The 9,604-nt window shown below is 41.0% G+C and overlaps 1 protein-coding gene across 1 annotated transcript in view; it reads right to left on the bottom strand.

Moving 5' to 3' along the window:
- The window catches only part of LOC121390464 (WAP four-disulfide core domain protein 1-like), a 23,974-nt gene extending 23,216 nt beyond the window's left edge, over positions 1-758 (bottom strand). The window contains exon 1 of the mRNA XM_041522287.1: positions 217-758. Within this exon, the coding sequence (XP_041378221.1) occupies positions 217-351 (135 nt within the window). The 5' untranslated portion in view covers positions 352-758. The remainder of the gene's footprint in view (positions 1-216) is intronic.
- Between the last annotated feature and the right edge of the window lie 8,846 nt (positions 759-9,604).

The raw sequence follows: 9,604 nt of genomic DNA on the forward strand, positions 1-9,604 counted from the left end.
TTATAAGAAGCAAGGTTCTTTTAGAAACAAAATACACAACCCCAGACTCCAACTCCAAGCCATTAAAGCAAGGCTCACTCTGGATAAAAAATAGTTGTAGTGAAAATATATCAGCTGTAAACAGCTAAAAGATACAATTGCATTTATAAGAAGCAAATTCGTGTTTTCAATCTTATTACAAAATAAAAATAAAATTAATAAATATATAAACCTTACCTTGTTGATTAGCCAAAGATCTTGTTGTTTCTGGGCGTCTGTATTTTTTGGTAAATTCATCCCGTAAATTCCGAGAATTACACTTGCGATTAACGTTAATACAATTGACATTGGTCTCCTACCACCCACCGACATAACGCAAATGTATACGACTTCGACTATCCTCTATTCTCAGGTAGTTTAAACTAGTCTTTAAGGGTTCAAATAACACATCTGAAGAATTTTTTTTTACATATGCTAATACGCGAACACCTAACCCTTGCTTAAAGTTCGGCGTCTCGGGGTTATGTTTACCCACAGTTATGAATTTTCCAGAAGGGCTGTGACAGTCAAATTCCAACCGGGTAAACGATATCAAGACAAGGTGTGGATTCTCTCTCGCCGTCCCATCAAGGTGGTCAAACAGAACTCCGACATGACTTTGGCACAGTTTATCACCCACTGAACTCGGTGTCAGATCAATCGAGATCCGCAACAGCAAAAACTTTTAACAAGTTGCTAAAAAAAAACCCACAAGAGATCGTCTGTACCCCAAACTTTCGTATTGGCGATGATCACTCACATACTAAGATGAGAACTTTGAAAACAGCACTCTCGGCTCGACTACGGGAGGATTACTATTGGTGCAAACCGTTGACGGGAGGATCGTCTGCTAATAGCGCGCGCGCGATCGCAGCAGACGATAATCAACGAATTCCTGGCGCGCGCGGGGCACTCTCATAACAATGGTAGCAGACGATGGCTTCGATTTGAGAAACACGTGTCCCCCAGACGTCCACACGACTGAACATGCTGAGTTCCTGACCCGTGGCTCGTGAAAGTATTTCTACCATGTCTGTCGCTCTCACAGTCGGTTGAATGCTCGCCTGAGGTGCTTGCGTCGCAGGATTGAACCACCTCGGTGTATCCATTCAACTGATTTTTTTTTTCTCGTGCATCACAACTGGTGTGTGTGGCCATCGTATGTGTTTTCCTCTCTGTGGGGAAGTGCATATAAAAGATCCCTTGCTGCTAATGGAAAAATGTATCGGGTTTCCTCATGACTACGAGTCAAAATGTCTGACATCCAATAGCCGATGATTAATTAATCAGTGTGCTCTAGTGGTGTCGTTAAACAAAAACATAACTTTAAAACTCTCATAGTCTTTTAATCGGCCTCGGTTAGGTTACTAAGTGGTTAGGTCCCTTAACCATAAAGGTAGTTTGCCTCATCGGTATAGCTACGATTTTACATTCAAGTAGGACACTCACATTGGATAGGGTGGGGTGGGGTGGTATGGGTGGGCAACCCCAATGTCTGCGAGTCCTGTTATGGGTCGACACGAAAATATCAAAATTAAAAAATATATATTGTTTCGTTTAACGACACCTCTAGAGCACATTGATTCATTAATCATCGGCTATTGGGTGTCAAACATTTGGTAATTTCGACAATAATCTTAGAGACAAAACCCGCTGTATTTTTTCAACTAGCAGCAAGGGATATTTTATATGCAATTTATCACAGGCAGGACAGCACATACCACGGCCTTGATATGCCAGTTGTGGAGCACTGGTTGGGACAAAAAGAAAATCAGAGAATGGGCCCACGGATGATAAATCTATACCTTGACTGAAGCCCCCCAGGCGAGCTCTCTACCGGCTTAGCTAGACCCCGCCCCATCCACTTGTAGACAGTGGTATTAAAACAATGGCCTACTTTCACTCTCATATGCAAATATTACCGAGAAATAGTTTATTACAACACGCTGTTGCAAAAGAAAATGAAGTAAAATATTAAGATAACTTATCTTAACTTTAATAACTTTATCTGCTGGACAAACATACGTTCATTTTTATCAAATCTTTATCAAGACGTATTTAATCCTTAAACCTATCTATTTAAATAGCCATTACATAGCAGGCCTACGTGGTGTTAACAAAACGCCTATCTATTTCAATGGCCATCACGTATACTACAGTAACATAACAAAGTAAATATATAACTGATAATAACATTTGGTCAGAAATATTTTAGGCTATCCCTGCTCCGAACCTCTACCAATACCGTTCAAAATTCTGGCTTATATTCCATTGGTTTATGTTACAAAATAAAATAAAACAAAACAAAACACACACACACACACACACACACACGCACGCGCACACATGCACACACACTAAAAAAAACCACACACACACACCCCAAAAAAAACCCCAAAACCTCATACATACACACACATACACATAATAGCAACAACACAAACAACAACGACGACAACAACAATAACAAAACAAACAACAAACAACAAACAAAAAGAACCCATAATAAAATAAAACTAAACAACAACATATGGAGAGATGGAGAAGGCAAGATAGACAGGATAGCACATGCCACGGCATTTGATGTACCAGCCGTGGTGCACTGGCTGAAGCGAGAAATAGCCCAATGTGCCCACTGACGGGGATAGATCCCAAACCGACCGCGCATTAACCGACCGCTTTACCACTGGGCTACGCCATAAAAGGAGTCGAATGACATTTTAATATTTTTTCAAATCCTCTCCATATATGATGCCGATAGGCATATTCCATACACAGAATAGTGAAGGCGCAGTATTTACCTTTTGTTAGACACATTTATACAAACATGGTCATGTATTAGTGAACAGATATCTCCGCTCCTTCCCCGCCTATCTTTGTGCTTAATAAAATGGTCGATTGGCTAGATACGTCGCTAGATAGTTTACCTCGTCCTACCCAGCAGCACGATAGGTCCAGCTGTCTGATGTGTGATATGCATGCTTTAAATTCAGCATCTAACAGAAAGGACCACAGCAGCAAAAGTAACAACCTATATATTATACAGTCACGGGTGTATTGTCGACAACAGTTGTTCTACGGGATCGTCTTTTATTTAAGAGAGAGAGAGAGAGAGAGAGAGAGAGAGAGAGAGAGAGAGAGAGAGAGAGAGAGAGAGAGAGAGAGAGAGAGAGAGAGAGAGAGAGAGAGAGAGAGATACATATTGGGCTGGAGTAAAGTTTGTTTTATTTAACGACACCACTAGAGCACATAGATTTTTTTATTTTGGACGTCAAACATATGGTCATTCTGACACTGCGTGACGGAACATGCTCTTAATTTGTTTTCGCCTGTGGCGTTATTAATTGTTTTAGAGGGCCGTGTGCAGTTCCAATATGCACTTAAGCCCAGACGGGCAACTTGTTACGTGATACCTTTGCGCGACGGTCGTCGAGCTTTTCTATTACACACCGAGTGCAGTTGCGGAGGCCATGTACAATAAATTATTTTTACAAATTAACCAGAAGTAGCAACGTTGTTCACTAGAAAATTAATTAATAATAAGAGCGTCATATCTAAACATGGATAAGAATTTGCTGGATAGGCCTACGCTCAGTGTAGTGGAGATTAAGCGAGCACGTAAGGCCGAATTAGTTGAAATCGCGGGTGAGCGAAAAATTGATTTAACATCAGATATAAGGACAATTATTATCCAGGAAGTTTTTGTGATAGTCCTGTTATGGAAGACAGTGAGATTGTTCCAGAGATAGAGATAAATGAGTTAAGTGTGGAACAACAATTAGCTTTTAAAAAGCTTGAGTAAGAAAGAGAAGAACGTGCATTAGAGAGAGAGAGAGAGAGAGAGAGAGAGAGAGAGAGAGAGAGAGAGAGAGAGAGAGAGAGAGAGAGAGAGAGAGAGAGAGAGAAAAAGAAGATAGAGAAAGAAAGGGAAGAGAGGGATAGAGAGAGAGAGAAAGAGAAGAGAGGGATAGAGAGAAAGAAGATAGGGATAGAGAAGATAGAGAGGGAGAGAGAGAGAAAGAAAGAGAAGAGAGATATAGAGAAGATAGACATAGAGATAGAGAAAGAGAAGAGAGGGAGAGAGAGAGAGAGAGAGAGAGAGAGAGAGAGAGAGAGAGAGAGAGAGAGAGAGAGAGAGAGAGAGAGAGAGAGAAAGAAAGAGAAGAGAGGGATAGAGAATTCCAGTTAGCAAAATTAAAAGTGGAACATGAGATAAAGTTGAATACTGAAGAAGTCAGACGAGAAGTAGGAAATGGGTTTAACATGTCGGAGGCTTATAGATCAGTGCCTGTATTTGATGACCAGGAGGTAGATATGTTCTTTCAACTTTTTGAACGGGCCGTTAAGCAGCTAAATTGGCCGCAGTCTAAGTGGACATTGTTAGCCGTGTCTAAGTTTAAGGGGAAGGCTAGTGTAGCTTATAATTCAATGAGTGATGAGCGAGCAAGTCAGTACGACCTAGTTAAGGCTGCAGTGTTGAGGGCGTATGAATTACGACCTGAGGATTATCGTTTACGGTATAGCGAGTTGAGAAAAACGCAGGGCCAGTCTTATAGTGAGTTTGTGGCTAAGAAGGCAGGGATGTTTGATAAATGGGTAGTGTCTCATCAGGTAGAGTCATATACCGAGTTACGGGAGTTGTTGATCTTATAGTTAGCTTACGTATTCATTTAGAGGATCGTGATGTCAAAAAGATAGAGGAGGCAGGCATAGTGGCAGATGACTACGTGTTAATACACAAGGCTCAGGCAGTACAGGGTAGCTCTTTACAACAGGGTGTTAAGAAGAAATTTCAGCCAGGTTTTTCCCGGGAAAGTAACTATCGGGGAGAGTCATCTAGTTGGTCAGCTAGTCAGGCAAGGAATGCACCTGGTGGGCAAAGTAAGGATAGGCCTGCATTATCAGCCAATGCAGTTACTGTAAAAAGGATAACCATCTTGTTAGGGACTGTTTTAAAAGGAAACGCGATAATGCGCAAGTGGTCGGTTTAGTGAGGTCAGCTCCGTTAGCGAGAGAGTTAATGGTTAGTCCTATGGCAGAGAAAGTAAACCCGTATGTGTCCAATGGTATGGTTTGTGATGTGAAACAAGAATTGAGTCCAAAGGCAATATAAATCTATCGAGATACCGGCTGTAGTCAGTCGCTGATCACGTCGGAGTGTTTAGCTGGTATTAAGAATTCAGATACAGGACGTAGTTTGGCTTTAACCTCAGTTACTGGAGAAAATAAGGTTGTCCGGTTACATAAAGTTTTCTTGTGTTCGGAGTTTGTGACGGGACCAGTCGTTATGGGTGTTGTGAAGGACTTGCCTGTTGAAACATAGGAGTTTTGTTGGGTAATGATTTGACTAGTCAGTGTTGTCAGCCGAAATGTGACCAATTGTTAATTAAAGACAGCACTTTACCAATAGAAGATAGTGAGGTTGATGAGATTAGATATCCTGCGAGTGTAAAGACTAGGGCTATGGCCAGTAGGGTAACACGATACCCAGAGGATATTTGTGATTTGTCTGATACGTGTGTGAGCCATGAAATTGGAGTGGATGAGGTTATCAGTAAATTGGTAGATAAGTCAACTGACGAACTAAATATGGTGGAACCTGTTGACCTCCCGCAGAGGGTAAATGAACCAGTTGTGTTTGATAGAGGGGATTTACCTTGTAATAGACAAAGAGTTAATTCTAGAGCAGGGGGCTGATCCAAAATTGTTGGCAGCTCGCACTACATTGTTAACAGAGGGTGAGATGGAGGATCAGATGTCAGGTTATGATATGGACAAGGGAGTATTAATGAATAAGAGAGTTAGAGATAGGAAGGCTAGGAAGCAACTGAGCCATGCTCAGAGCAAAATAAAATCAGTGTTTGATAGGAAGGCTAGAAAGCAACTGAGCCATGCTCAGAGCAAAATAAAATCAGTGTTTGATAGGAAGACTAGGAGTCGGGAATTTAAACCAGGGGATAAGGTGCTGCTGTACCTTCCCATTAAACGGGGTTCTGTGCAGAACAGGTATTTCGGTCCCTATGTTGTGCACAAACGGGTTAATGAGACAGGGTATGTGATAAACACTCCTGATAGGGTTAGGAAAAGTAGGTATTGTCACATCAATTTGCTAAAAGGTTATTTTGACAGACTGCCGATAGTTCCAGAGAGACCGGTCCAAATTGAGAGACACTCAATTTCCTGTGATGACGTCAAGACTGCAGAGATCAAGTTAACCAACCGCCAGATTATAGCAGACTTGAGCCCCCAGCGAACAAAGTTGACTACGTTGAAACAAGACAATGTTTCCATTTGTCAGAACCTTCCAACGATTACCAACACCTTAAGCCAGGGTGTGCGCTTGGAACCCAACGTCACACCGATTCGACAGCATGCCTATCGGAGAAAACCTGGAAAACGTGCGACACTGAAAAAGAAAGAAACGACGTTCCAGTGGTCAGGTGAATGCGAGAAGTCATTCAATCGTCTCAAGCAGATGCGCTACTCGTCTCCCGTGATGGCAGCACCAGACTACCGAGTGCCTTTCAAGCAAGCTTTGGCCATGGTACAAGCCCTGAAGCATTTTCAGATCTACGTGAAGTCGGCATTGCATCAAGTGGTGGTCTTTACTGATCATAATCCGCTTACTTTCATTCACAGAATGAAAGCCACCAACCAGAGAGTTTTGAGATGGAGTCTTCTTCTGCAGAAATTCCCAATTACCATTGAACATATCAAGGGAACATCCAATGTAATCGCTGATGCCCTGTCCCGAAGTTGAACGTTATGATAATGTATTGACATTCTTGATTTCTGTTTTGTTTTTATATATATTATATTTGTATACCAGGGACTCAGAGACTCAGTGTGATTACTGGTAGTCACCTTATTATTACATGTGTTATAAATGCCCGGATGTGTCGGTTAAAGCACCTTTTGTTTTAATGTAGTATATTTCCCTATTCCTAGAGTAGAGGAAATATCCTTTTTGAGGTGGGGGTGTGTGACGGAACATGCTCTTAATTTGTTTTCGCCTGTGGCGATATTAATAGTTTTAGAGGGCCGTGTGCAGTTCCAATATGCACTTAAGCCCAGATGGGCAACTTGTTACGTGATACCTTTGCGCGACGGTCGTCGAGCTTTTCTAATGCACACCCAGCGCAGGTGCGGAGGCCATGTGGCCAGTAGTTGCGTAATACCTCCGCGAGTGCGGTTTTTACAACCGTGATTTTGGTGAATAGGCGTCATTGAGTCTGACCATCTGAGAAAAAAAATATGTCGGCGTGGTGGCTGTGGAAAATTCACATGATACGTGAGGGACCGCCTTGTGCCCACAGGCGATATTCGGCTTTTTTAATAAATAGCTAGGGTTTTAGAGATATGGGGGAGAAACATAGGAAGGCTTCCAGGGATCGCTGTCCGTCCGGACTGGTAAATAATTTTATTTCTGCTCTGTGTATAACCTTGATGTGATTGATGTGACTTTAAATATTTTAATACTGTATTATACCAAATATTATTTAGACGGTGCTGCCGGTCATCTGACGCAGTATACTGTAGGCTCACCGTTCTGATATATATATATATATATATATATATATATATATATATATATATATATATATATATAAAGCTTATCCAGTCATCCTAGAGGACCTAGGTAAACTGTAGGTTATTGTCTTTATTGTGATAGGTACCAGTATTAAGTCTGTATTACAAGGTTATTGAATAAGTAGTTAGGGTTAATTAAAAATTAACCAGTTAGGAATAGCGTTGTAATTCCTTTATTAATTAAGTTCCCCTGGAAGCGTTTCTCAATTATCACACGTTACTGAACGAGTAGTAAGGGTTAATTAAAAATTAACCAGTTAGGAATAGAGTTGTAATTCCTTTATTAATTAAGTTCTCCTGGAAGCGTTTCTCAATTATCACACGTGTGGGTGTTGTGTCACGGTGAAGTGATTAGCATATTGTGTAAACTAGACACCTAGAGATTAACTAATTAAGTGATCAGTTCTGGGTTGTTATTATTTGTTGTTGTTAATTAACTACTGCGGCAGTACATTTGTCAGCGTAGGTTAATACAGATTCCAAAGTTTATTGTGTTTTTGTTGTGTTTTCTAGTGAACTAAACGTGCTATAATAATATATACTTTATATAAGATCTTATCTCTGATCATACCTAGACGAGCCAGCGGGTATAACTGCCTGTTACAGAGAGATCTAATAGATATACAGTTAGGAGAGATATTTGGACAATCGTGTTTCATTCAGTTACGGGTATTATAGGATCCCCGTGACACACTGTTTTTTAGAGGAAACCCGCTGTCGCCACATAGGCTTCTCTTTTACGACAGGCAGCAAGGGATCTTTTATTTGCGCTTCTCACAGGCAGGATAGCACAAACCATGGCCTTTGTTGAACCAGTTATGGATCATTGGTTTACACCTACCCATTGAGCCTTGCGGAACACTCACTCTGGGTTTGGAGTCGGTATCTGGATTAAAAACTCTATGCCTAGACTGAGATCCGAACCCAGTACCTACCAGCATGTAGACCGATGGCCTAACCACGACGCCACCAAGGCCGGTCATAAAGAAAAAGAAAAAAAGGAAGAAACAAAGAAAACGAATAAAATAAAATAAAATAAAATAAAACACCCGTAAATGTGTCCTTTCTGTTTTTCAGTCTTTAAGTTAAATACCCTACTGACTGTTGTTTACTGTACCGAACGTCACGTTGTCTAAATGTGTTTATGTGTTTACTACACCTGGGCGTACTCTCTGACTGCTCAATACAAACCAGTGTGACTTGGGGGAAAAAACCAAGAAGCCAAGAAGAAGAACAAGAAGAACAGAAGAAGACGATGAAGATAATGATGATGATGAAGGAGGAGAAGAAGAAGAAGAAGAAGAAGAAGAAGAAGAAGAAGAAGAAGAAGACGACTATGAAGATAATGATGATGAAGAAGGAGAAGAAGAAGAAGAAGAAGAAGAAGAAGAAGAAGAAGAAGAAAGAAGAAGAACAAAGAAGAAGAAGAAAAAGAAAGAGGAAGACAAATAAGGAGAAAAAGGCGACGACGACGACGACGACGACGAAAATAATAATAATAAGATGATGATAAAGGAGGGAAAGAAGAAGTAGCAGCAGCAGAAGCAGAGGAAGTAGAAACAGAAGATCTAGAAGTAGAAGATCTAGAAGTAGAACGGTTGAGATGCCATCCCAAGATAGGTGGCCACTTAAAAACGATTTGGCCGTATTGCCACGCAGCAGCCTGGATACTTGAATAATCTATTAGAAACCACATCCCGAGGATTACCTTTTGGAAATATTGTTTTATGTTTCTGTCCTGGCATGTTGTAGCCATAGCAACTTGGATGCATTAAATATTCCGTATTTAGAACAGGTCATTGGAAATCCATGACAGTTTTGTGCGGACTTCAAGCGAGGTAAGTGGGTTTGAAGATTAGTGATGGCGTTTTTCGTTTGCTAAAATTTCCTGTTTGAAGAGTTTGGGGTGGTGGCGTAGGATAGTAGAGGACAAGACGCTGTGCTTATCTTTATCTCACTCCATCTTTCTCTCCTCTCTCCATATCATCTCTCTCCA

Source organism: Gigantopelta aegis, chromosome 15, assembly GCF_016097555.1.
Source record: "Gigantopelta aegis isolate Gae_Host chromosome 15, Gae_host_genome, whole genome shotgun sequence".
NCBI classification, from domain to species: Eukaryota; Metazoa; Mollusca; class Gastropoda; order Neomphalida; family Peltospiridae; genus Gigantopelta; species Gigantopelta aegis.